At 45.6% G+C, this 26,141-nt stretch overlaps 10 protein-coding genes across 14 annotated transcripts; 5 read left to right on the plus strand and 5 right to left on the minus strand.

Annotated features, from left to right (window-relative positions):
* Positions 1-96: 96 nt before the first annotated feature.
* Positions 97-2,924, minus strand: LOC111068545. Its single transcript, XM_022358072.2, has 5 exons — positions 2,499-2,924; positions 1,800-2,088; positions 1,236-1,567; positions 743-822; positions 97-677 (listed from the first exon to the last, which is right to left on the minus strand). Exons 1-5 carry the CDS (start codon positions 2,568-2,570, stop codon positions 359-361), a joined length of 1,092 nt encoding a protein of 363 aa, XP_022213764.2. The 5' UTR covers positions 2,571-2,924; the 3' UTR covers positions 97-358.
* Positions 2,925-3,698: 774 nt separating this feature from the next.
* LOC111068541 (RE1-silencing transcription factor) lies at positions 3,699-8,044 on the plus strand. The gene is made up of 3 exons (XM_022358066.2): positions 3,699-4,645; positions 4,710-7,125; positions 7,200-8,044. The coding sequence occupies exons 1-2, from the start codon at positions 4,030-4,032 to the stop codon at positions 7,064-7,066; spliced, it is 2,973 nt and encodes a 990-aa protein (XP_022213758.2). The 5' UTR covers positions 3,699-4,029; the 3' UTR covers positions 7,067-7,125; positions 7,200-8,044.
* Positions 8,045-9,522: 1,478 nt separating this feature from the next.
* On the minus strand, positions 9,523-10,335 carry LOC111068579 (pupal cuticle protein Edg-78E). Of its 2 annotated transcripts, XM_022358134.2 has the most exons (3): positions 10,144-10,335; positions 9,726-10,084; positions 9,523-9,657 (listed from the first exon to the last, which is right to left on the minus strand). In XM_022358134.2, coding segments are annotated over exons 1-3 (381 nt in total). In that variant the 5' UTR covers positions 10,165-10,335; the 3' UTR covers positions 9,523-9,656. The 2 variants fall into 2 exon arrangements, with proteins under 2 accessions (XP_022213826.2, XP_022213825.2); XM_022358133.2 differs by having other exon boundaries at positions 9,523-10,084; positions 10,144-10,334.
* A 2,022-nt stretch (positions 10,336-12,357) lies between these two features.
* On the plus strand, positions 12,358-13,856 carry LOC111068561 (pupal cuticle protein Edg-78E). 4 transcript variants are annotated; one of them, XM_022358104.2, is made up of 3 exons: positions 12,358-12,417; positions 12,477-13,112; positions 13,202-13,856. In XM_022358104.2, exons 2-3 carry the CDS (start codon positions 13,101-13,103, stop codon positions 13,607-13,609), a joined length of 420 nt encoding a protein of 139 aa, XP_022213796.2. In that variant the 5' UTR covers positions 12,358-12,417; positions 12,477-13,100; the 3' UTR covers positions 13,610-13,856. The 4 variants fall into 4 exon arrangements, with proteins under 4 accessions (XP_022213796.2, XP_022213797.2, XP_022213798.2 ...); XM_022358105.2 differs by having other exon boundaries at positions 12,360-12,867; positions 12,939-13,112; XM_022358106.2 differs by having other exon boundaries at positions 12,360-12,536; positions 12,599-13,112.
* A 918-nt stretch (positions 13,857-14,774) lies between these two features.
* On the plus strand, positions 14,775-15,424 carry LOC111068562 (pupal cuticle protein Edg-78E-like). Its single transcript, XM_022358107.2, has 2 exons — positions 14,775-14,857; positions 14,946-15,424. The coding sequence occupies exons 1-2, from the start codon at positions 14,846-14,848 to the stop codon at positions 15,291-15,293; spliced, it is 360 nt and encodes a 119-aa protein (XP_022213799.1). The 5' UTR covers positions 14,775-14,845; the 3' UTR covers positions 15,294-15,424.
* Positions 15,425-15,818: 394 nt separating this feature from the next.
* LOC111068515 (pupal cuticle protein Edg-78E) lies at positions 15,819-17,481 on the minus strand. Its single transcript, XM_022358012.2, has 2 exons — positions 16,426-17,481; positions 15,819-16,352 (listed from the first exon to the last, which is right to left on the minus strand). The coding sequence occupies exons 1-2, from the start codon at positions 16,435-16,437 to the stop codon at positions 15,999-16,001; spliced, it is 366 nt and encodes a 121-aa protein (XP_022213704.1). The 5' UTR covers positions 16,438-17,481; the 3' UTR covers positions 15,819-15,998.
* A 978-nt stretch (positions 17,482-18,459) lies between these two features.
* On the plus strand, positions 18,460-19,147 carry LOC111068516 (pupal cuticle protein Edg-78E). The gene is made up of 2 exons (XM_022358013.2): positions 18,460-18,552; positions 18,611-19,147. The coding sequence occupies exons 1-2, from the start codon at positions 18,541-18,543 to the stop codon at positions 18,959-18,961; spliced, it is 363 nt and encodes a 120-aa protein (XP_022213705.1). The 5' UTR covers positions 18,460-18,540; the 3' UTR covers positions 18,962-19,147.
* Positions 19,148-19,514: 367 nt separating this feature from the next.
* Positions 19,515-21,679, minus strand: LOC111068512 (probable serine hydrolase). The gene is made up of 3 exons (XM_022358010.2): positions 21,525-21,679; positions 21,088-21,197; positions 19,515-21,025 (listed from the first exon to the last, which is right to left on the minus strand). The coding sequence occupies exons 1-3, from the start codon at positions 21,538-21,540 to the stop codon at positions 20,081-20,083; spliced, it is 1,071 nt and encodes a 356-aa protein (XP_022213702.2). The 5' UTR covers positions 21,541-21,679; the 3' UTR covers positions 19,515-20,080.
* A 266-nt stretch (positions 21,680-21,945) lies between these two features.
* Positions 21,946-23,501, plus strand: LOC111068514 (probable serine hydrolase). Its single transcript, XM_022358011.2, has 2 exons — positions 21,946-22,295; positions 22,353-23,501. Exons 1-2 carry the CDS (start codon positions 22,197-22,199, stop codon positions 23,244-23,246), a joined length of 993 nt encoding a protein of 330 aa, XP_022213703.2. The 5' UTR covers positions 21,946-22,196; the 3' UTR covers positions 23,247-23,501.
* LOC111068511 (polycomb group protein Pc) lies at positions 23,434-26,049 on the minus strand. Its single transcript, XM_022358009.2, has 2 exons — positions 25,803-26,049; positions 23,434-25,476 (listed from the first exon to the last, which is right to left on the minus strand). The coding sequence occupies exons 1-2, from the start codon at positions 25,917-25,919 to the stop codon at positions 24,472-24,474; spliced, it is 1,122 nt and encodes a 373-aa protein (XP_022213701.1). The 5' UTR covers positions 25,920-26,049; the 3' UTR covers positions 23,434-24,471.
* Positions 26,050-26,141: the final 92 nt, after the last annotated feature.

The following is a 26,141-nucleotide window of genomic DNA, read 5'->3' on the forward strand; positions in this document are numbered from 1 at the left end:
CAATCAGACGACCTAGGCCGACCTAAGCCTTATCAGAAATGAGCATTATAAACAAATAAAATTCCACCGAGTTTGCAAACAGCTATAACTATATAGAACTGGATTGTATATTATATATTTACAACTGCATACACTTATATATTGTTATATTAACATGCAAATAAATATAAATAACATGCACAAAACATACTGATAAACATTTGAACTAATCTTTAGCTGATTTCCTATTTCATTTGCGGGCGGCGCTACTACTCGCACTCGTACTGGGGCGGCTTTTGGGGATGGGGATTATTTGAGAATTATATTATGCAAGTTAGCTTTTGGGTACTTTGGTTGGTTTGCTTGCCGCCATTAATACTTAATACTGGGGATGGCGCAGAATGCCGCTCGGACTCGGCTGTGGGGTGTAGTCCGGCATGGGGAAGCCGGACGTGGCCACAACCACCGTCTCCTGCAACGGAGTCATCGACAGCTGTCGCAGGGGACGGCTGTCGTTCGGATTCGGAGCCGGATACTGCTGGAAGGCATTGATGTCGCGGAACCGGCGATCCATCAGATTCGAATCGAGCGACATGTGAGCCGCTCGGACAATCGCCTGCTCGTTCACCTCGATGGTCTCGGCCGACGATCGATTATCCGCCATGTAACCGGCATTGTTGTAGGCCTGAAATTCCACTCTGTGGGTGGGACAAAGCTCAAGCATTAATGGGGAGCCGAATTAGTGGAGATTTTAGCTACTTACTTTTCTTCTTCGTAGGCACGAATGGGTGTGCGGGTGGCCAGAATATCATTGGAATCCTTGCGGGGATTGAACAAAGTATCCTGTGGCGAGAAAAAGCAAAGATTACTTCAAGAAATCAAACGCAAAAGTTCACCCCATTTATCGTATGTATATGGCAGCTATACTTTGGTTTACAATCAATTCCGACACAAGCAGCCTGAAAATCTTCGAACCATTATCGAGAGCCAATGGGCCGGGCCGTCGTCGGAGGCTTATCAGTGGGTTGCCTTGCCACTGCTATGTTTAGCCGTGTCGTAGTCGCTGTCGCAGGAATTTCTCTTTCTGCGTTGTCGAAATGTTTTATTTTCGGTGAGCTGAGCCCACTCCACCCCACAGCACCTTGGCCATTGCTCTCTTGGGCTTAAACGCTGTCCCCAAATTTATAACGCCGGCATAGACAATGTCAGCATACATACATGAGTGCCCGATGAGGTAAACCACTTGGGAATCTTACCACACTGTCCTTATCGGTGACAATGCGCGTGGCTCGGATCGAGAGATAGATGAGCAGTCCCACGTTGATGAACCACAGAATGAAGCCCTTGAACGAAATGATCATCATCGAAATGGCCGCCACACCGCCGGCAATCAGAGTGGATGCCATGGGCAACACGGGAGCTGCGTTGATGGTGTTGGCATTGTAGGTCAGCGCCTTCGCCTGGAAGCGTCCATAGTCAATGCCAAAGATCACGCCAGAGGCCACATCCATGCAGCAGATGACGGCCACAAAGAAGGCCCAGTGTGCGATGGCGATCAGGGATAGCTTGGCATTATCTTTGCGCACACCTGGAAGAACAAGTGACAAAGGTAATGAGTTGCATCAATCATTGAGCTAGTGCCGGGAAACAATCATCAATGAAAGTTATCTAATCGTTTTAGAGCTTTAGTTTTATTTTATTTTTTTTTTATCTTAAATTTTTGTAGTTGCTTGATAAATATAAATTCCTAGAGTGAATCATAGCATGGAGGCGTTGCGATATTAATTGTAGACATATGCATTTAATTTCCGTTTACTTACACAGTAAGAGCACAATGGAAACGATGAGCCAGCAAACGGAAACGCCCAGGTAGAAGCAGTCCCAAATCAATACCTGCGAAGGATCGAATACGGTAACGACCGTTTTCAGAATGCCATAGTCGTAGTTCTGATAGTCGGCGGTGCTCATTTTACAGCTACCCCTGAAATACACATCGAAGAACACCGTTTTGATCATGGTGCCAAAGCTGAGGTCATCGGTTACATAGAGGAGACAATTGTAGGCGCATATCGCTGTAATGGTCAATCCAATCCAGATGATGGACTGCACCTGCACAAAAGAACCAAAAACAAGAGAAGAGAGAGAGAGAGAGTTAGCTATAGACCCTCAGAGAGAGAGATGGGTAGATAATGGAATCCCCTCTAGTTGGTTTGTTTACACACGTCGAAGGGGCCACTGTTAACGGTTATCTGTCGACTGTGGATTGTGGATCCCTTTCCATTGTATGCGTCAGCTCTGATTATATCATGATTAGCACAAAACTGATCAGTTGGAGTCTACTGAGAGCCCTGGAGAGCGATAGCAGGGAGAAGCCAATTTCAGTTAGTGGTTCTGTTGTACTCCAATGTCAATTTCAATATCTCCAGTCTATGGGCTTATCAATGTGAATGGGGTCGCCGCATGCTCCATACTCCATACCCCACTCCTGCAACATATTTATGACACATTTGATTACATACCACACCGAGTAGACCGGCCCATACGACGGCCGTCTTGAGGGAGGGAAAATTCTTGATGCTGCGCGGATACATGCTGTAGACACTGTGGTAGACACTGTTGTTTGATTCTCACGCCCCCGAGTTCGAAGCGGGGTTCGGATCGGGTTGAGTGCGCTTTTGTAGTTCGCGACGGACGAACGTTGGACAACTGAATTGGCCCGTAACATGCGCCAATTAATTTTTGCGCCGCTTTTGCGATAGTGTGGGGGTAGCACAGCTCACTTTGAATACTAGCAACAATGCAATGATATGGGTATTGGAATGAGCCAATGGGCCAATGGGCCAGTAAAGTAGCAGACAAGGCTTTTATTTCGTTTCGGTTCGGTTCGGTTCGACTTTTTCGCTGATATCCGTTCGCTGTTCGTTTCGTTCGCCAACTGAAATGCGAAGTCCGTTCAGATACAAAATACATATGAACCTTTACTTTTGTTCGGCAATTGGCGTTCGGTTGGTAAATAAAAAATTATCGGTGCTACTGATAAGCGACGGTGTCTGCTGGCCTGGCCGCACCACCACCCCCAAATATCAGCAAGCATTTACCGCCCTGTAGCTGTATGGAACAAGTTCAACCCAACACGAACTCAACTAAATCGAAAGGCTAAAAACGGCAATGGCATAGCGGAATCTTATCGGTATTCGGTTTTAGCCCATTAGTGATGTAGTACCTTTGTTATCGTTGGTTAAATGCTTGCTGTTGTCTGAGTGGAATGCGACGCTTGCCTCACTGCTCAAGTGTCTTAATTAGTTCTTTTGCACCTATTCAAAAATTTAAAAGAACCGCGCAAAGGCGACCTCTTGCGGCTGGTCTGCGAACTACTAGCGCATGTTGTTGTATGACATACACGATACGACGCATACAAATACCGCGAGTGCACACAAATATATTCCTCTCTAGCAATATCAAATTACTTTTGAATGCAAATATTAAATAGATCTACAGCAAAATTTATTAACGCAATATCCACTATAACAACACATATGGATAATACCAAACTGCAACGCTGTCATACTTTTTCCGTGTCTGAACGTGCCTGACCACCTAGGCAAGCCGCCATTTCCGTATAGCAAGAGCGAGACAACAACAGTGCACAGCAGCGCACAGCCAGGGCAGCGTGCGTGCTGGAGAGCGAGACAACTAGCTGGTCAGCGAGCAGTGCTGCAGAAAACATACGCATTTTTAACCCTAAAAAATACAGCACCGAGTCTTTAGTACAGTCAAAGTGACGCCGCGACATCAGAACAAGAATTAAGTTACAAAAAACTGTTGTTCCTGGTGCACAATATTGTTTTGTGGCTGCAGAAAAAATAAAAACAATCCGTACGTTTGTAGCAATATAGTATCGACAAGACCGCATTAGCGCAGTGCTGAAAATCGCCGTTCGTCGTAATCGCCGAATAATAAAAAAGAAGCGGCTTGCAGTTGCGCGTGTTGCGCTCAATTTTTAAAGACCCCAATACGGCCACGCCACGGCAGACAATTGTGTCCCACACAATGAACAACCAACTGAATCCGGTCACCTATCGCAAATTTAACAATTTGCTGAACAGCGGAGCCGTCACCGTCACTGGTCCCAGCCAACCGCGCATTCTAAAGACAACGCGACTCGTTGGCTCGAGCGGTGGAGGCGGGGCCGCTGCGTCCAGCGGTGGCGGCAACATTGCTGTGGGCACAACTGCAGCCCAGCAATCTGCAAGCGATTCTGATGCGGGCGGCACACGGTGTTACATTTGCGACGAACGATGCGATGCCCAGACGTCGCTCACCGAGATGTGTACCACTCACACGGCCACCAAGTTCCCCAATAAATTGGCTCAGCTCGTCGGCGAGGGCTTCTTGGTGATTGTCTGCGGCGAGGACTATGTCTGCTCGAGATGTACAAACCTGGTGAACTACTACGACCGCTTGGAGAACGATGTGGAGCGTGTGAAGACCAATTTGATTAGCTTGCTGAACAAAAAGTATGCAATCAACGATGAAGCTGTCGGCGCGGAGTCCAGCCCGCCTCTGAAGATGCAAAAGCTGGCCACGGGCGGTGCCGCCCGGTCACTGGAAGAGAGTCCTGGCGGAGATTTGTTACGACCGCGCAAGCTTGTCCAAGGATCGCCAGGTACGCCATTTCTTGAATCTACTATAGCTTCAGTGTTGACCTTATATAACGCTCATTCCTCCAGGTCAGCCAAAGCTGGCACCCCTCACGCCGCAGACCAGCACGCCGGGCACACAGACACAGGTTCAGCGCAAGGCCACCAAGATCTACAAGTGCACCTCGTGCGACTACAAGACCTCCGACATGAGGCTGTTCAACACCCACTATGAGACCTGCAAACAGCAGACGTTCCAGTGCAAGACATGCCGCAAGATCTTCCCCCATTTCGGGGCCATGAAGCAGCATATGGTGCGTGACCACAGCACCGCCATGGACAATACCTGTGCCATGTGCCATATAAATTTCGTGAACGAGACGAGCCTGCGCAAGCACATGGAGACCAATCATGCCACCAATGTCCTGGTTACCAGCACCACAACCATACCCGCAGCTGCTGCACCCGTGGCCGCTGCAGCGGCAGCTGCTGCCGCCGCCGCTGCCTCCGAGAGCCTAGGCGCGGCCGGCTCGGCTCTGTATACATGCAATCATTGCCAGTTCAAGTCCACCGATAAGGGAGTCTTCGACGAGCATATGCGCAAGCATGCCAAACCGAAGCCGTTCAAGTGCCGTCTGTGCTCGCAGCGATTCGAGACGCGTGAGGCTGCCACTACCCATGCCAAGCAGCATCAGACAAATTATTTTAAGTGCGGCACTTGCTCGATGACCTTCCCCAAGCGTGAGCTGCTCGTGAAGCACTTTGAAGTGCACCAGAATCAGGGCGGCGGTGGCGCGTCCTCAAAGCTGTCGGCTGTCAGCAGCCCCAACCTGAACACTCAGAAACTGCTCCAGGAAACCATCGATGAGGCATTGAGTGACAGTGTGCCAGCCTCGGGAGCTGCTGCCGCTGTTGTGGCTGGCGGCGAGGGTGAGAACAACATTCGATTCTTCTCGTGCAGCATCTGCTCGTTGACCTTCATCCAGGAGACATACTACAATCATCATATGGAGACCCACAGAAGGGACAAGAAGGGCGCCGGAGCTGGCGGAGCCGCGGCCCTCAATTCGGCTGCCACCGCTCTGCTCAGCGACGAGCCAGGCGAGACCAGCGGCAAGGCCGATGATGGCAGCGAGCAGAATGCCGAGGCCGATATTGAGAGCCTGTTCGAGAAGCTACATTCAGACAAGAACGAGAGCGGTGATGCTCCCAAGAGCAGCAAGACCGGAGAAATGGTCATCACCTCCCAGGAGGGCAGCGGGGGCATCACCTTCAACATAACCATCCCTCAGCCGGATGGCGACCAATCGCAGGACTCGGCGAATGCCAGTGCCCCTAGTATGCCCATTGATATGCCTAATCTAGACCAGGCCGAAGACGAATCCCAGTCACAGAGCAGCGTTGACGCCAAGGCCAGCAGCGGCGCCAATGCCTCCTCGGCTGACGGCAAGTCCCATGCCGCTGCTCCCGTTTCCATGCCCAGCCTCGACGATGACAACGAGGCAGCCGCTGCAGAAGAGAACGCGGAAGAGGGCAAAGCAGGTGGAAAAGCCAGCAATAAGATCAAGACAGAGGAGAGCGCAAAGGAGAAGGAGGCTGCCGGCACAGAAGAAGTCCATCCCTCCGAGGAAGGCGAGACCGTAGAGAAGCGGGAAGCCACAGACACGCCCACCACCGAGTCGGAGGCTGCAGCGGTCACCACAGAAGCCAGCGAATCGGCCGATGGCGAACATGCCGCCTCTGCAGAGGGCGAGGGAGAGGCCGGTGAGGGTTCGGGCGGGGAGCAGCAGGTGGCCATGGAACTGGACGAGGCCATGCAGGCGCAAGTGGATGGAGGCCAGATTAAGTTCATTGTCAACGAGAACGGCCATTTGTTGCAGCTGGACAACCACATTCTAACCGATGCGGACGGCAACCAGATCATTGTACAGGATCCCGAGCAGATCCAGCAGTTGTTGCAGAGCGTGGGTGTCTTGCAGTCCGGCGAGGGCCTAGAAGGCGAAACCCTGCAAATGATGAACGACGGCAGTGGCCAGATGGTGCTGGTCCATGGCGATAACAATGAACAGCAGCTGATAGACGCCTCTCTGCTGAATTCCGAGGGTCAGTTGATCATCCAGCAGGGCCAGGATGGAGAAGAGGGAGCTCATGTCATCAGCGAGGATGGCACACGCATACCCGTGTCCGTGTCGTACACCGAAGATGGCCAGCCCATTGTCCACGTGCAGCAGCAGGTGTTGGAGGCTGCCCAACGGGGCGCCGGCGGTGAGAGTCCTGACCACAAGGAGGCAGCGGAAACATCTGCCGGCGAGGAAGTGCAAGTATCGGAAGCCACTAGCGTTGCATCCACCACTGTGGTGGCCACCAGCACGGCAAGCAGCACTGCGGGCGCCTCCGGCGGCAGCTTCTTTGGCCTGGAGGAGTTTACGGAGACGAAAGCGGACTAGGGTTGGCTCTAGAGGCGGGGCCGTGAACACTACAGAATACTGGCATGCGATGAGGACTGGTAAGTGGATTGGATTTGCACGCTGCTCCCATCTGTGATTTCACTAACGAATTATTACCTTTGATGCCTTGCAGGACTTAACAGATTCACACGCTGTGCGCGCGCTTAGAATGTTTAATGAGCGGCTCAAGGTCTCTGGAGGACTTTCGCACACAGAAAAGCGAGACATACACATCCAACATGTCCAACCAAAACCCTATTTTACAGACGACAGAGAGAACACACAAATACGAACCACACCTATTCAATATATTTACATTTAGCATATGTATTTACACTCCAGTAAACTATACAATTTCTTATTCTCCCTCCTGCGCCTGGTCGCTGCCATTGTATGCGTCCGGGGCCGAGCAGGCAAAAACCAGGAATACTAATCTAAATAATTCAATCAATCAAATTGTTCATTCGGCCCATTTTCGTTCCATTTCGCACTCTGCTGCTCCGCTGCCAGAGATCTCATCTCAGATCCCATTTGGCATTCGATTGGTATGCTACGCGTTCATGTCCCGGACTTGGTAGGTGTTTTAGGATTAGTTTAATTATAGAAAAAAGTAAACTACATACGGTGGAAAAAAAAGGGAGGCATCATCCGCAATACCCTAAAATGTATAAACATACTAGATTATCATGAGATACTTGAATTATTATTTTAACAAAAGTATGCATACACCACAACACAAATACAATTAAACAAAAACAATAAAATCGATTAAAACCAAAACAATTGACAATTGGCATGATTTGTTGATCATTGTGATCAAGCTAACCCCCTCCCATAAAGACCTAATGATAAATGAGTGTTACATGTAAACAAACCACTTTGGATCCCCCCCCACACATACACACAATACACCCATAGAAGTATATATATGTCAAGAAACTTGAAATATATTATTGTAAAGATGTGCAAAAAACAAAAGCAAAGTTGTGGAATTCGTTATGCATGTAAATCGATTTAGATAACGTATTCGAACATCAGATGGCGATGATGCTAATGGGATGTTGCCAGGTTTGTCTCCATGAATATATATAGCCCCATAAGTCAGCCAGTAACCCCAACATGAATGGAAAGATACATATTATATATGTATGTTTGGATTTATCAAGTTCAACCAGGCCATTGGCCTCTGGATGAATGAATCTTCGTTTTAAGCTCTATGAAAGTTCATATTCTTATGGGAAAACTTTCAGCTCGTTCACAACACCTGTTGACTATAGATGTATACATATTTAAACTTTTATGCACTTGATTAATAAGATTTAATACCCAAGTACATGCTAAACTTCTAGCGGTGACATTTATGCCATTAAAACAGTCATTATAGCCCGTTCCGACCCATAAATCTGTGGCAGCTGATATTTAACTCTGGAATCGCCGCCGCTGATTAGCAACCGCAAAACAGAATTTTCCAACCGGATTGGCACGTGGAAGATTATTCATAAATTTCGGGGAATATACTTAAATAGAGATTTAGAAAACTAATATGCTGCTGGATAGTTGTGGTCCAGTGATAAATTGGTGGTGATATCCATCCGAGTGCCTGTTAAGTGTCGGTTAGAGCGTTTAACGGCTGCGTTGAAAGAGGATCGATAAAAAAAAAACTGGTTATGAATAATTCATAATTGCTTTCTATGGTGTGCATGCTAATGGGATATTCTTTCCACTAACTTGTGATGGCATTTGGATGGCTCCCGTAAATGCTCCTCCGAAAATTACATTCAATATAAATTGTTTGGGGCTGTGTGGTTCCAAGGCCGGAACTGATTGGCGGAGGGATTATTCCGAGCCGTGCATCAATCAGCAACTTGTTTTCGGTGACATTAAATGCGGCCAACGTTGGTGTCGACTCAATTTGTTTTATTAGTCTGGTTACATAAGTGCGGTCGGCTCTCGGTCTTGAAGCGTCCGTCAGTCGGTCAATAGTATGCAACGACCTTAATTAGGCGCCCACATGCAAATGAGTCAGGCGACCGACGACAGGCGACATGCCACAATCATCTTCTCGATTGTCGCAAAAGCGAAAGTCGTTCTTAGAGATCTCCGAGTCCAAGGTCTTTGGAATGGCATAGCATAGCGTAGTCGGAATGGCATAAACTGAGCTGATAGAAAGCTGACATTTGAGTGCGAATAAGTGCCATGCCACGATTAGCATACAAACGAAGAAAAAACATGATTCCGACAAGCGATGAAAAGAATGAATCTTTTCCATTGGTTTTACCTATCCATAGAATTTCCTGAATATTTGTGTCCGTGTTTGCCATACTTTATGACTGTGTAACATCTTTAATTGTTATTTACTGCATCGAATTCCGCCCAGACTCTCTGGGCCACAACTCAATTAAAATTGTATTTCATATGTATGTATATGTTTATAGAATACATTTATTTATTTGCTTGCTATATATTTTGGTATGATTCTGTTGCCGCTGTTGTTTGTGCGTCTGTGCCATTTGCATGTGAAAACGATAAGCGATAAATACAAAATTTAAATATTTCTCATGTGCAACGGCATTCTCCGCTTATCTCCGACTCTACAGGCAATTGACAGATATTTAAAAGCCAGTATATAATAATGTTTATGGCTGCTTTCTAGCCTTACCAGCGCCTCGACCTGCGCTCATCCACCGCTGGATGCGTGCGAATGTATTCCAGCTGTCGGAGCACATGCAGCGGCACGGCGGGAATGTGCTCGCCCTCCGGGTGATACCCATTGGCATCGGCCACATATGTGAAGGTTATGGGTATGCCCTCGAGGGACACAAATTGGACTACGCCCACGGCCCCATTCTCGTTGCCAGCCGCCTTGGTGGTGATGCCGTTGGTGGTCTGAAACTCGAATTGATAGTGGCCCGCGGCATTGGGCGGCGTGTTGTGGTAGTAAATGGTGCGATCGAACAACGTTGCGGCATTGGCGGTGGCAGTGGCGGTGGCGGATGCAACTGCGAAGGCCAGCAGAAGCTGGGCGGGATTGGATTAGCGGCTGAGTAATCAGGGATATTGCAAAACGACGCACAAACCTTGCCAAACGACCACATCATCTCCTAATTAAATATATATTCCAAATGTATCGTTTACAGTCTCGACTTGACTCGGTCTTTAACCTAAACCTGAATCTGAATCTGAAACCGAATCAGAATCAGAATTAACCGAAATATTAACCGTTAAATACGTTTGAAACATCAACTGCGACGCGATCTGCTGTCCCCGAATGTTAGATTGAAACTGCCAAAAAAAAAAACCAGCCATGTGGTCCGGTGCATAAGGAAGCTTTCAAGCTTGCTAATTGTGTTTGTCGGCCGCTCTCTGGAAAGAGTTCTCAGAACCGAATTCGAAGAGGAAGAGATCTCCGGCCCAAGCTCTGACGGAACATGAGCATGATGAACCGATGCATAAATTGTCAGCTCAGATCAATGCAACAACAGCATTAGCCGCAGCATCTATCCGTGTACGAGTTTGGAGGATCGCGTTTGGCTTGATTTATGTTGAATTTGTGCTAATGTGCCTGACCATTATCGCCTGACAATGAAGTTGTTTTGGTTTAGTTGATTGGGTGTGCCTGCATATCAAACTAACATCAATCACAGAGAGCTATGCACAGTGGTTCGGCGACGATGGGTAGCCCAGACACAGTGGCTCTGCCATATGGACTAAAATGGTCGCATGTTATCAGTAATTTATTATAATTTAATTCTACATTTTGGCTACGTTGGAAAAGGTCATGGTTGAAGAAACTCAACACTCCACACACTCAACTAAAAAGCCAATACAAAATATTTTAATTGGATTTCGTTTGGTAAGATCCGTCAAGTTTGAAGCTAAAGCCAAACTGGAAGTGTTAGAGGTCTAATATACAATAATTTATCAGCGCCAATCAGAGATTTCTTTGATTGAAATTACACTGGGAAATTCGACATTAATTCTGTGCTGTCAGTACTTGTTACTGGAGCCGCTGACAGCACAATTGGCAGCACAGCTAATTGGTTCCACTGTGCGTTGGATGGATGCCATGCAGACCTAGACCTTGCACGCATTTGCATAGCTCGATCTTACAACTTGCCGACACTCAAGCCGACTCTCAAGGTGTCGGCTAACAAAATCAATCAGTCCATCAATCAGAATATACATGTTTATTTGAATGACATTTGCATTATTTCATTTTCGTTGTGGTCCCAAAGAATAGCAGAAGTCATTTGCTTTAAAAATTATTAACTAATTAATAATCAACACCAGCGTTTATGACAATTTACATACGTAGCAAAAGATTTATAAAGAGAAAGATTGCGCCGAAAATAATCTATGGCTGATTTTCAGACATAAATCTTCAAGTCGAACAAGTCGTCGGCTGAGATCTTTTCGCGGACAACATTAATTAAGTAACACAAATCGACGCCAAATAGTTTAGCCTTAGAACCGATTGCGAAACTTTTAACAAAAAACACGAAAAACTAGAAAACTGAAAACCTAAAGCTAGAGACGAACTGAACTGAACTGCCTTTTCCAGTTCTTCATCTTTCGCATTATCATCTTCTTTGGTTGGCACCTGAGCGGTGCGGTGCGTGCCTGGACTATTAAATAGTTTTTGGGCACTATGAGAACATTAATTAAGGCATAGTAGTATGTAAATGTGAGCATAAACTATATATGCTTATGTTGAAGTTCTTTTCGATTGTGGGTTCTGTTCTAAGAATACTGGCATAATTAATGGCACTCACTCACACACACACACACACACCCTTAAGAGAGCTCAAACAACAGACTCAGGCAACGAACTCAAACAACGACTCAATCAGAATCAGAATCAGTCTGTAATTGGCTTTTCTGAGCTGTAGCAGAACCAATCGACACGGAACTGATTCCGCCAATTGTATCTGCTTCTGAGATCGTTAAAGATTGTTAATCTAAGCCCATCTTGTTTGCTACTTATTATTTGATGGCCTATTTTCTGTGATTTTATCGCATTTGCTGTGATTTTTATGTTCAGAATTTGCATTCAACTTTACCAAAACCAAAACTAAACAAGAAAATGCTTAAAAAAATGTATGTTTTTTTTTTATAATAATAATATTAATAATGTGAATAAATTAGAACATGCCGGGGGCAAATAATCTTCCGTGTTGGAACCCCAGGTGGCCCGTTCTATCCTACACAAATGGTATTTTGACTTTCATTTTCAGTTTCAATCAAATTTGTGGTAGAACGTGTTTGGTGATTAATTAGTAAAAACTTAATTAAACAAACCAAAGTAACTAAACGTAGAGAAATGCAAGAATACTCGTACCAAACAAGAACTTGTATTTGCCATACCATTGAGTCTATTAGCTTCATTTTGTCATCAAGTCTTCCGCAGCAGAATAATCATAACAATACGAAATCGGAACTTTATGCCATAATAAATTTGAATCGAAATTGGGTACGGATCTTCGAGAACTCGAGCTACTTAGCACATCTGAATACTCAAGAGTCTGTCTGCAGAAACTACCGCTGACGTATGGGATCATAAAATATGAATAAACAGATATTGGCTTGGCCGAAAGATGAACGGAAATGAATGACTTTACTGAGTCAGCGTGACCTGTTATCAAGCAAGAATCGTTGGGTAGCCTCCCTCAGCCCTAGTAGTAGCCCCATCCTCAGCCCCAGACCCAGCCACATCCACATCCACAACGACAGACGCCAGAGATACAGACACAAAGATGGAGCCAACGATTATTGGCATTTGGTTATGCTTATTAGATTTTTCGGTTCGTTTTTGCTTTCGCTTTGCCACCATGTTTTCCTCATATAAATTTGAAAACACACGCTCGCCGGATAGGCAGTACGGTGGCTAACTTTGAACCTCGCAGACGTCTTTGGGGTTCGTTCGGACAAAGATCGTTTAACGCAGATAAATATCGAAATTAATCAATTTGATTGAGGGAATCCACCTTTAAGTGTGTGCTTGTGCCGAGTGCGAAAATATAAAACAAAGGGAAACATGCGATATTTTGTAAGCATAGGCCTTGAGCCCCATCTGTGTTCCCGATCTGCATCGATCTGTGTTATCTACTTGCTGATAAGATCTCTTCGTTTCTGCAGATCATAGCTCTGCTTGGACTGGCCCTTCTTTGGGCCGAATTGGATGCCAAGTTGGTGCGGATACGCCGCATTCGTCGGCTGGTGGGCTCCAGCGAGCGAGATGCCCAGATCACGGATTACCGGGTCTCGCCGCTGGACGAGGAGGGGGTCTTCAAGTACGCGTTTAAGACCAGCAATGGCATCGATGTCCAGGCGGCGGGCACTGCCCTGGAGACCATCGGCATCTACACATACATCTCGCCCGAGGGCGAGACCATCGAAACGCGCTACATAGCCGATGAGCTGGGCTTCCATGTGGTGGGCCGTCACCTGCCCCAGCCGCCACCTATTCCGGACTACATCCTGCGATCCCTCGAATACATTCGCACCCACACGGAGGATGGCAAGCTGAAGCCGAATGTGTTCTAAAGTTCCTGCCGCCCGCATACCCATCCACATCCAAGAAGAAGGCTGATCATACCATAGCATGTAGTAGTAATAAACTCCAACAAACTAACTATAGCTGTAACTATAATATAATTCAGCACTAGGCGTAGGCTAAGTTGTTGCTAGATCTTGTAAGCCATTCCAAACTGCGCAAATGTTTTGTCTGTTCTGTTCTGTTCTGTCGTTCGGCTCGGGGGTATAAATCAAATCATCCATTGATTCTTCCGCACCATCCAATCCCATAAGTTATTGTGTTTACACCCAAAACGAGCAAACAAAGCCAAGCCCAAATATGATATTTGATGTCCGCATAGAATGACCCTAACGAATTCTATATTCATTTTTTGTTGTTGTCTGCAAACATCTTTATTTTATTTATCTTTTAGCGTCTGATTATTAATATTTATGTCTATTCTCAGATGTCGGAATTTGAAAACTGGATGGAAATAGAATGCGATTCTATTTGGATAGCTTTCGATAACTTGATAATAGGCGGGATTTTCTTTCCGGGTAACAACTCCACTCCTCTCTCAACCAGAGGGCCAGAGAAACATTTGCCACAACATTGTGTTGAAACAAGTTCGGCGGGTTCGAACTTAAATAACATTTACAAATAACTCTTAAGCGATCCAAATAAAAAATGCAAATTGAGAAATAGTTTTTTTGTGTGTTTTTAGGGTATTAAATTGATACATTTAAAAAGGGGTATGGAAAAATATGGAATACATAGATACATCATAATCACCTGTTGGAATTTATTCCAAGTACAGGCTGGGAATAACTGAACCGACTTTGCTTGATTTCCACAATCATAATTTCGTATGCATTCTGATTCAGAATTTATTTGCATCTATTGATATTTTAGGTCGTGTTACGTCTTACTGACCCAGAACCTGTAAATGCTAATTTTAATTTTAAAAAATATTACTTGAATATGACGTCAAACAAGCCCTGGACCCATCTCTGAAGTCGAATGTCGATTGAATTAGCGAAATTAGCGAATATTAGGGGCCGCGATTCAGGTTCAGATGTGGGTCCAACTAACACAGCTCCATTGAATAGGTTCAAAAGCTAACTAAATCTACATTTAATATTCGGTATTTGGCGCTTTGTTTAAAATATGCAAGCATATTTAATTTCAGCCGATGCGATGGTGGCTATAAAAGCCTTCGCCTCTGAAGATCACCCAAACAGTGTGGACTAGACAATTCCAACAAGATGTTCAAGTTTGTGAGTATATCGGGTGGCGTGGAACCAAAACGGAGACCGAAAGGAAGCAAAAGGAATAAATAATTAATGTATGGAAAATATATTTCAGACGATCTGCCTGATCGCTGCCCTGCTCGTGGCATTTGTCCACGCAGACCACATTGACAAAAATGCCGAAATCCTCAGTCAGAAGAACGATCCCGCCGATGCCGAGGGCAACTACGCCTACTCCTTCGATACGAGCAACGGCATCCAAGTGCAGGAGGCTGGCAATGCCAATGGAGCCACTGGGAGCTTCTCCTGGACCTCACCGGAGGGCGAGAATATTGCACTGAACTATGTGGCCGATGAGAATGGATACCAGCCGTCAGGTGAAAGTCTGCCGGTTCCACCACCAATTCCAGAGGCCATCCTCCGTTCTCTGGAGTACAATGCCGCTCATCCATCCAGCGAATAGATACATATGGATTGAATGCCCGTTTGCAGGCGGCCTAGTCAGTTGCTTAGTTTTAAGCACGTTGTACATAATTAAATAGAAGAAAATCCGTTGAAAAATGCCACACAATAAACCAACAGCAAAGCTGATTGTTTCGTTTGAACCGAATGAAGTTATTTGAATGATAGTATTTACTACCAAAGTGAGTAGTAAGTGGGACTCGCACTGTTGTTACCCTGTTAAGCTGTTGTCGATTAGCTGTTGTAGTTTTTCCCTTTGCGTGGAGAGCGAAAGAGCATAAAAATAACTCTCTTTCGAGCAATAACAAATGAAGAGTGCAGTACGTTTGCTTGTCTGTCTGAAAGCCAAAAGAGCGTGTTGAAAGTGGATGAACGACGTCACCTTATTAGTAAATTCACCTTGCGGACGTTTATCTCTGTGACAGAAGAAGAGAGAGAAAGACCGAGATAGGTAAACAAAATGACTCCGATAAAGAAAGAGAGCGAGAGATGGTACGAAGCGTTGCCTTTACTCTCTTGCACTCAGAAAGGGAATCAAAGGGAATTCCTGTATTGACGGGCTTTATTAACGATAACTACTAAAATAACGTACGAATGTATGTATGTATGTATGTCTCTAAATAACAATGACTGGCCGCAGCTTGGAGTCCGGTGGTGGTGGTGGTGGTGCTAGTGCTGGCGGTGCTTTATGGGGCTCCCAGCGTATTTACTGATCCTTCTGAGCGGATACTGGGGGATGCGTGCGAATGTACTCCAGGGCGCGCATCACATAGGCGGGCACTGGCGGTGGAGTGGGCAAGTGATCGCCCACAGGGTGATATCCCTCCTCGTCGGCGGTGTAGCTCAGGGAGATTTTCTCACCTTCGGGCGACACATAGGCCAGGGCACCGCGCACTCCATTGGGATTGCCGGCCTCCTGGTACTGGATGCCGTTGCTCGTCTCGTAGGCGAACTGATAGTTGCCCTCCGCATCAGAGGCGTCGTTCTGGAAGCTTCGGATCTGGGCGTCCTTGTTGATGTTGTCGGCGCAAGCGCAGCCGATGAGAGCAAGGCAGAACAGCTGTAGGAGCAACGGTCATGGTTATTGGTCACTGCAGTCTTCTGCCATCCCGAATATCCCAAAGGTAACTTACGTATTTGTACATGTTGGATTCGCTTGGGAGAATACTCGTATGTTATGGAGAGGCTGCTTGGGGTGCAACTGTTTAATTCGATCAGCTCAAGTGCGTCTTTTATATGGATGGGGACCCTTGGGCTTGGGTTGCCGGGTTCACAGGCGCCAAACGGGTTTCATGCCGCATCCATGCTGTCGATCGGGATGGCAATGGCAGCAGGGCAGGGGTAGCAATAATTGCCAAAAAAAAAAAAAGGGAAAAAACTTGTATTATCATATACCAATAATGGAGACAATACTCGCCAACTATAATCGTGCCTTTTGCGCTTAAAATACATGAGTCATTTGCCAGCAATTTATATTGTATGCTTTAATTCGGTTTCAGTTTCGCATTTAGTGATCATCATCGTCTCTGTACGAATATCCATATCCCCCACCACCTAAATGTTAAATTGCTAACAAATAAAAATTGTTGTTTAATGCGGTCCCAAAACTCATTCACGAGGCGCTCGGAAATTCCCCTCCGCACAGACTCTGTTTCATTGTTACAACTTTCAATTGGAAGTCTATGGGTGCTGCTGAAGGCGCCCTGGGCCTCAGATGAGTGGCAGGTGGAAAGCTGTTGAAATCGTTTCAGATTTGGACTCAGATTTGGAGTCGGAGTTTGAGATGGGCAAGGTCGGATCGGTTTGTCACCTGGAGCGCCGCCATCGCCGAACATCTGTCTTCAGTTGATCTACAAACTGAACGAGTATGAAATGTGTGTGATCATCAGATACCCTACATTTATGACTTTAATTAATTTACAACTTTGAAATTCGTCGATTTGATTAATTGCCATGAACTAGTCGATAAGGCTGAACATATTTATTTATACGAATATTTTGTCGTCTCGCCTAAAGTCTTTTGTTTTCTTTTCACAATTAGCTGCGCAAACATCTTTTGAAGTTGGTGTTAATTACTGGGAATATGTTTGATCAATAGGGAAGCGGATCACACACTGTTTGACCCATAAACATGATCAGAACTGACTTCCTTTCATAATAATTGAGTAGAAGTCGCACAGTCATAGGTTTGTATGGTCGAGTAAAAGAGATATGTATTTATAGATTCTGGATCCTGGTTATTTGGATCTACATATACTGAAACTGTTATAATGAACTCATAACTATTTAAATTAGTGGAATTTTGCTTCTGATAATAATATATAGATCCATAAAGTATCCCCAGTTTGCTGTGAAATTCGAAGCTAACTGGCGAAATGTTCTATGGAGTGGTTATGGCTTTTTACCAATTCAAATTTGAGTGAATACGTCATGGAGTAGATGTTTGTGGTGATTTAGATGGGTTTGTTGGGCTACGCGATCGATGGGCATTTTATTAGTCCGAGTGCTATGTGCGTTTAGGCCTAGACAATTTATGCGAGATGCCTAATTTAATTATTGGACTACAAATTTGTATGCTAATGTGTTGAACTTGTCGAGTTTTAGGGGGAGACTTAAGAATTCCTTGATGAAGCCACTTAACTGGTTCTACGCCTGCGCGCATCCCAAACTAAATAGCCAATGAAATCGAAATGGAATGGATGATAAATGGGCTTAAAATCAATTTATTCGCACACGAGTCGAGCCCAGGCCCGTCTCTGAAGTCACCCGCGCCTACACCACACTCGAGTGATGGTGAATGTCGCACAGGCCCATTATCGTAAGAAACCTCAAAACCCAACCGAAACTATTAACTATTAAGTGCAGCGATTCAGGTTCAGCCATAGATTACCATCATCAGCTAGATGTGATGTGGGACCATCCACTCTGAATGGGTTCAAATGCTACCACATATTCGTATTTGCTGCTTTTTTTTTGTTGCGTTAAATTTGGTTCAATTCGATGGGTATTTTGCGCTTGGCTCGAAATATATATATACAAACATATTAAGCTTGATATTTGGCTTAAAGCGGCACGTCCCCGTCTCCGAGCCAGATTAGAGACGACAGCGACGCCGTCGTGGACGTCGACGCAGACGCCGAAAGGCAACGCTGCGTTGGCGATGCGATGCGATACGAAACGATGGTGGCTATAAAAGCCTCCGCCTCTGAAGATCACCCAAACAGTGTGGATTATACAATTCCGACAAGATGTTCAAGCTTGTGAGTATATCGGAGACCAAGGCCCGCCCCGAGAGCTAATCGACTTTATATATTTCAGACGATCTGCCTGCTCGCTGCCCTGCTCGTGGCATATGTCCACGCAGACCACATCGACAAAGATGCCACCATCCTGAGTGAGAAGAACGATCCCGCCGATGCGGAGGGCAACTATGCCAACTCCTTCGATACCAGCAACGGCATCCAAGTGCAGGAGGCTGGCAATGCCAATGGAGCCACCGGCAGCTATTCGTACACCTCACCCGAAGGCGAGCCAATTGTCGTGACCTATGTGGCCGATGAGAACGGTTTCCAGCCCAGCGGTGCCCATTTGCCGACACCACCACCAATCCCAGAGGCCATCATCCGCGCCCTGGAGTACATTGCCGCCCATCCACCAGCACAGGAATAGATACACATATGTTAGATTGGATACCCGTTTAAAGGCCTAGTCAGTGCTCTTGTGGCTAAAGATGCGTTACATCTAGTTTTAGCAACTTTGTACATAATTAAAGACAAGAAAACCCCCTACAAAACTCCACAAAAAATAAACCAACAGCTATGCTGATCATTTAAACCGAATGAAGTATGTTTCAATTATGGAATTGGTCCGAGAAGCCATCACTGCAAACCCTCATATCGAACTGAAACCTTGCTAGTTCCACACTTTGTATAACATGTGTTATAGCCAATATTAGTTAAATTAAATGGCTGTCCATGTTCATTTATCAAAGTGCAAAAACAGACTCAGGAACTGTCTCGAGCATCCATATCGGGGCAAGAGCAAAAAAGTAGCAAGAGACCGAAATGTATGCAGACAAATGTGGAAGCCGCAGGGCCAACAAGTTACTCGGAATCGTTTTTTACGTTTCATTTACCATTTATCACAAAAAATAAATATATATATTGAAGGAAAACAAAAAAAAAACCAATTTCAATGTAAATCCGACGCTTGACCTCCAGAGCAGACCCAAGAAAGAGTCTAGAAAATGATGCAACTGCTGGCTGGGAAACTGGTTTGCGGGTTATTAACACTTTCGCTGCATGGATTCTACTACAGTGGCTATCAACGAAATGTAGGTCATCTGGTGGCGTTGCACAGTCCGCATGCAAGATGGTAGACACACAAAGGTTGCCTAAGCTTAATTGATCGATAAACACCAATAGGCAGTACCAATTGGTATTGGTATCAAGAGCTTTAGACCACAAAGGGAGGACACACATAATGTCTTGTAACGAAGCACCCATTGGCATAACCAGTTCCACAGTATCCTTCACAACTTCCCCATAATTCGGAGGCGAGTGGAAGCGAACAACCTTTCGGCATATGTACATTGTATATTTATAGCAGAGTGCAGAGCAGAGCAGAGCTGTGCTCTGAGCCTTTTGCTTCGATCACATAATCAACAATTAAGTATAAAAACCTGTGCAATCTGTGCAACGATAAATAAGCCCCATTTGACCCGTTTGGAGTTGTGCGTGTGTGTGTGTGTGTGTGTGCGCTATGGGCGTATGGCCTGATACTGATACTCTAGAGCTTGCTCTCCTTCGCCTCCTTGGCCTTTTGGCGCTCCGCTGCTGCTGCCGCCGGTCCAAAGCGTTGAATGAAGTTATTGACCGGTTCAATGATGGCCTCTGGACTGTTCATATGCACATGGTGCGAGCCATTGGCCTCGACGTACTCAAAGTTTGACTTCTTTAACAGAACCTCGAGCACCTCGTCGTAGTATTTCTTGTCCTCAAAGTACGAGGACTGAGTGGCCTTGATGAACATATACGGGCACTTGATCCGATGGGCCATCTCCACGCACAGCTCCTGGGAGCCAATGGCATAGTTATAGAACTTTAGCCGTCGATCGCGGCAGAAGAAAAACTTGTCTGGGTACTTCTCCGACTTCTGGATGTTGCGTGCCATTATGTGTTTGCAGTGCTCCTTGTTCACCGAATGGAATGTGCCGAGGTAGACGCGCTCAATGAGGTCATCATAGGTGTAGCTTGGGGGCTCATTCTTGCTGCGGTTGCGCTCATCCTCCCGCAGAAACTCGTCCAGACGCGTCTCCATGGTTCGAATGACCGAGGGATATGGGCGCTGGTGCGGCTTTAAAGCATCGATCCCAATAATCATATCCACCTTGTCGGGAAAGACGGCAGCAAACACAAAGCAAATGATGGAGGACATGGAGTGTCCCACCAGCGACACCTTCTCCCACTTGTATTGCTTCATGATCAGGCGTATCACATAGAGGTTATCCACAGAGTTGTAGTAGCAGCCATCGGGCAGGCGTGAAGACAATCCATGTCCGGGCAGATCAATCGACAGAAAGGCCACGTCCGGGGAGAGCAGCGGCATCAGAAGATCATAGGTCCCCGCATTATCTTGCCACCCGTGCAGGCCCAGAATTGGTTGCACATTCTGAGGGCCGTACCATTTGCCAGAAATGTGGCCCCAGGGTACAGTAATGCTGATCTCTGCGAACTGAAAGCGAAAATTTTATTGAAAAATGCTAGCTACACACGAAAGGGTCAAAGTGCACTTACTGGCCTGGTTGGCGGCTCGCCGGTTAAGTCCCCAGCATGTCGATAGCGTTGGCCCAGATCATTGCCAGCGGTGCCACTTGAGCTATCTTCTTGGAAGTCCATGTTGTGCACTGAATTCACCGAAATCGAGATGAAGAATGAGGTTTAATTCCAAAGTTTAGCGAGTATCGGCGCTTATCAGCGCGCCGCTCAAGATTAGACGCGATTAGTTAGCCAGCGGAAAAGGCAAAAGGGAATCGAAAAAACAAATAAAAACAGAAACTGGCACGCTGGCAAAGTAAACAATAAAGGGCAATGCTTGAACATAAATTAATTGCATGTGTGCATTGGCAGGGGGTTTGCATTTTGGGTCCAAAACTCAATGCCGGCGTCGCGTCGATTGTCTCCAAGGTCAAGGTGCTCTCCTTGCCAGCAACATGGAATCCAACAAACCTCACCTTTCCTTGTTGCCATGGTCGACTTTGGGGACCTGGACTTGATGCTAATTCGATGCGCTCACGTTTTTGCACTGCTTTAAATAATTTTTTTGTGAAAAATGAACTTTAACAAAGGTGGAAAGTACAAAAAGATAAAAAATTAGGTATTATCTACAGCTGTTGAACGAGAATCAGAGTGAGACACAACGTTTATGCAGGCTCATAATGCTGATCATTAGTTCGATGGCCAACTGATCTTGGCTGGAGAATCTCATATTGGATACGACTCAAATTCACTAATTCTATAAGTTTTCTGCTGTTTTATGTTTTATAAATTCAATTGAAAATTTAAAAATTAAATTAGATTCGCGAATGATATGCGCATAAACCAAGCGACAGTGTTGCAAAAGATAATCAGCACATGTTCAGTGCTGTTAATCGTTTCACTGCAGCCGCAGCAGCATACGGATGACAACTTTAAATTCTTGCTAAACATAATTCTTCAGAGATATTACGTACTACGTCGGCCAAGAGATCAAAGTTCATCATCCAAGCGTGCGCTGTCTCTTCGCAAGTCAATGAGTGGTGAAATCGCAATCAGAACATCACAGTTTAGCGAGCTGAAAGAACGTGCAACTGTCTGTGTGATTAAACGTTATTCAAAGAAAACTTAAGATTCATACGCACCTTGAAATGAAGGTACTCAAGAATCTACGCCTGCTAACACAGCTAACTAGTGTCCGTCACGCCAGCAGTGGAGCAACCAGACCCTTGAAGATCCTCACAAAACATGTAGGTTTCCGGCTATTTATTTATTCATTCATTATTCATTATGACTTTCACTTTCAGTATGACGAAATTTCGATACCCGTACCATGGGGCCACATTGCGGGTAAATGGTATGGGCCAAAGCATGTCCGTCCTCTTGTGGGAATGCATGGATGGCAGGACAATGCTGGAACATTTGACACCATCGCACCGATGCTCCCCAACCACATCTCCTTTCTAAGCATCGATATGCCTGGCCACGGGCTGTCTTCCTGGCTCCCGCCAGGCATATCCTACCACTCCATTGACTACGTCCTCGTCACTCGACGTCTCATGGAAGAGTACAACTGGGATAAGATTTCCATAATGGCTCACTCGATGAGTTCCATCAATGGATTTGTGTTCTGCGCTCTGTTTCCGGAGAAAGTGGATATGTTTATTGGATTGGACGTATTGAAACCGCCCGTTCGGAGTGCCCGTCACATTGTGGATGGATTGAGCGAGCGTCTGGAGGCTACACTGAAACTTGAGCGACGCTTACGCAGCGGCTCCGAGCCGCCTTGCTATGCATGGGATGAATTGGAGACGCGACTGCACGAGGGATCTAACAAATCCGTTTCAATGGAATCTTGCAAGTACCTGCTGCAGCGAAATTGTAAACCATCTACTCACGAGCCACACAAGTATTATTTCTCCCGCGACAATCGACTGAAGAGCTCGCTCTTCTACACCCTTCACAACGAAGTGCCTCTGGAGATGGCGAGACGCATCAAATGCCCGCACTTATTCATTAAAGCATTGCAGGCTCCGTACTACGAACGAAAGGAATACTACGATGCTACCTTGGTGGAGCTGCGGAAGAATCCACTATTCGAATACAACGAACTCGATGGCACACATCACGTTCATCTCAACGAGCCAGAGAAAGTGGCGCCAATCATCAATTCGTTCATCAACAAGTACCGTCCCTTATGAGATGCCTTGGACTTCGATATCTAAATATCTGGATACCTGTACATACAAACTTTGGTTGTTGACCGAGCCCAGCAGAGACTAGAGCGAACCTCTTATGTTTAAAGTTTTCCGATGATATTGATTTAAGGATATTTGTGACACAAATCAATTTTAGTTTTATAATTCCCCATTGAAGAACATTTGGCTTGCTTCTATTTAATTTATTATGTACAATCGATACCGACAATAACATTAAAGTTAAAGACTAAATTACAATCTTCAAGTGTAATGGTTTGAATGGTTTTTCTGGAATCAGCGTCGCGAGGGAAACTACGCAACAAATAGATCAAACAAAAGGGGCATGCAGAGGGATTCGCTGATAAGAACTATGAGAAACTAGCAACGATATTGCAATTTCCAATAGCTCTCGCAAAGGATACATTTGTGCGGGATTGATAAGCCGGTTAAATAATTAAAATCCTATGGATAAGTATTGCATCTATGGGTTCCCTTATGGAATTATCTTGTGCACTGCACCTGCACCGTACAGAACCCATGAAGGCAGCACTTGGACATTGGACGAGTGAAAAACATTAAAATAAATATTTAAACAGAGATTGGTGTTAGCTAATTTCTAAAAATATTCATTAAACTAAGTGTAAATATATCTTTTTGGGGTTCCTTTTGTATAAATCAGTCAGCGCCAGGAAATATATAGAATACAACATAAGACAAATAAAACATTGGGATAGCCAACGGAGCAAACACTGTGGCATACTCGAATATATATATATGTATATATGAATATATGCTCTTTTGTATGTATGTATACATTTATATCAAGCGTAATTAACAATTGCTTCGGTGTCGCATGGAGTTCGGTTTCTGTTGCATATGAGTGTCATTTCGATCAGATTCAAATTGTTATAGAAAAATATACAATATGTGGTAAATAAATATATATATATGTATGTATATATATATGACAATCTATGATGAGGATGTAAAATCTGTTGCAATAGCAACTCAAGCAGTTGCAAGAGTGGGGTATGGCCACTGCTCAAATTGCACTCTGCACTGTAAACATTGTAATAAAATAACAAACTAACGTCTACGCTATAAATAAATACAATAAATAAATTAATATTTTAAATAAAATGCTTAGCAACATCTAGTATGGATTTTTGTTTGTGGTTTCCCCTATTTACAATTGTTTGTTCCTCTTCTTCCTATGTTTGGGTGTACCTCAAGCCACAGGCGAAGAGTCACCCTTCATATCGCGCTCCCGAAAGAATCCACGTTCCGTTTTGCACTCGCGTATGGTGACCGTCTCCAGGTTGACTGTGACATCGGTGATAACCACCCGGTTGGATATGTTGCACTTGGCCGGTAGCCAGAAGCGCGGAGGTAAAGCCCTTGGCGACAATGGAGTCAAGGGCTGCTTTTGTGATAGGGCCAGAGTGTTGCCCAGTTTTGGTATATTGTTGTTATCCGGCTGCGCGCCAGATTCCTCCACTTCCTCCTCCTCTGCGCCCGATTCGGCTGGCGTCGATGACACCTCAGTGCCCAGGGGTGTGCTCTGGAGTTCGGACTTCAGAGGAGCAGATGAATCGGACGTCGTTTTCTGTGCCTGCTGGTCGTGTGAATGGGTTTGAGGCTGAGGTTTTGGTGTAGGTCCATCCGGAGAGGTCTTGATGGTTACGCCTATTTTTCCAGATTCCTTGAGCACCTCTGCCTTGCGCTTGGTTCCGATCAGGGGCTGATCCTCCGAGCTGGATGAATTAGTGTCTGCCTCGGGCACGAACGAGTTGTGTGTGGAACTGCTGTTCGAGGAGGAACTATGATCCATGCGCTGGCGCTTGGACTCATGATGATGGTGGTGGTGGTGTGTCAACGGCGACTCGGACCGTCGACTACTGCTACGTTCGGACTTGATGTGATGGTGATGATGGTGGTGATGGTGCTTCTTCTCCTTGTCCTTCTTGTCAGAATCGTGGATAGCACTCGAGGTGGTGGCCTGGGGTGTGTCCCCATCATCACCGGTGAATGTGTACTCATCCTCCTCGGACTCTGGCTCCGGATCGGGCTCCTTTTCCTTCTTCTTGAGGCCGCGCTTCGATGGCGTTCCAGACGATTTGTTGCTCTGCTCGTATATGTCGATGAGGCGACGGTCTAGAATGTTCACCTCCGGCTCCCAGGTATTGTAACGTTGGTTCCAGCCCTTCCATTTCACACGGTACTCAACATTGCCCTACAAAAATGAAAATGGGAAATGGAGGGATTTTATCCTAATTTCATTTTCAGCTGCAGTGTCTTAAGACAACTAATTGATTTTCCATCAATGAAGCGCAACAACAACAACAACAGCACGAGCCACATGCCCCACACTAACACAGTTCGCACACACTCACGCACAAACACATGCAACGCGCAAATGGTGGTTGCTGCAGCAGATGTGATGTCCTCTGCCTCAAATATCCGAAGGACATGTGACCTTGTAATTTGTGTGCTGCGCATATTGCGTCCTGCATCTGCATTTAGTTGCCCATAGATTGCTATTTGTTTACACGCTCTCACCTTTTTAGTGCGTTTTTGGATAATTTTCTCGGCAGCGTAGACGAGAAAATCGTCCATATCATCCTGGACATTTTCGCGCACCACTTTTCCCTTGGCTCCCTTTCCGCGGCCAGTCATTTTTCCTTAGTTTACACTTTGCTCGTTTCACGTGTGGTGCTACTGGAAATTGTTTGACTTTTACATGCGTTTTATTCAAAAAATGTTTTTATTTTTTATTTTCTACTCCGCATAGAGGTGTCAAACCAAAGAGGGCACTATCGATACTATCGATATTTTTGCTGCTAGCCTCTACTATCGATGGTTTTGAGACTATCATAGTATATGATATGATATGATAGT

This window comes from Drosophila obscura, unplaced genomic scaffold (genome assembly GCF_018151105.1).
Source record: "Drosophila obscura isolate BZ-5 IFL unplaced genomic scaffold, ASM1815110v1 contig_1, whole genome shotgun sequence".
Taxonomy (NCBI): Eukaryota; Metazoa; Arthropoda; class Insecta; order Diptera; family Drosophilidae; genus Drosophila; species Drosophila obscura.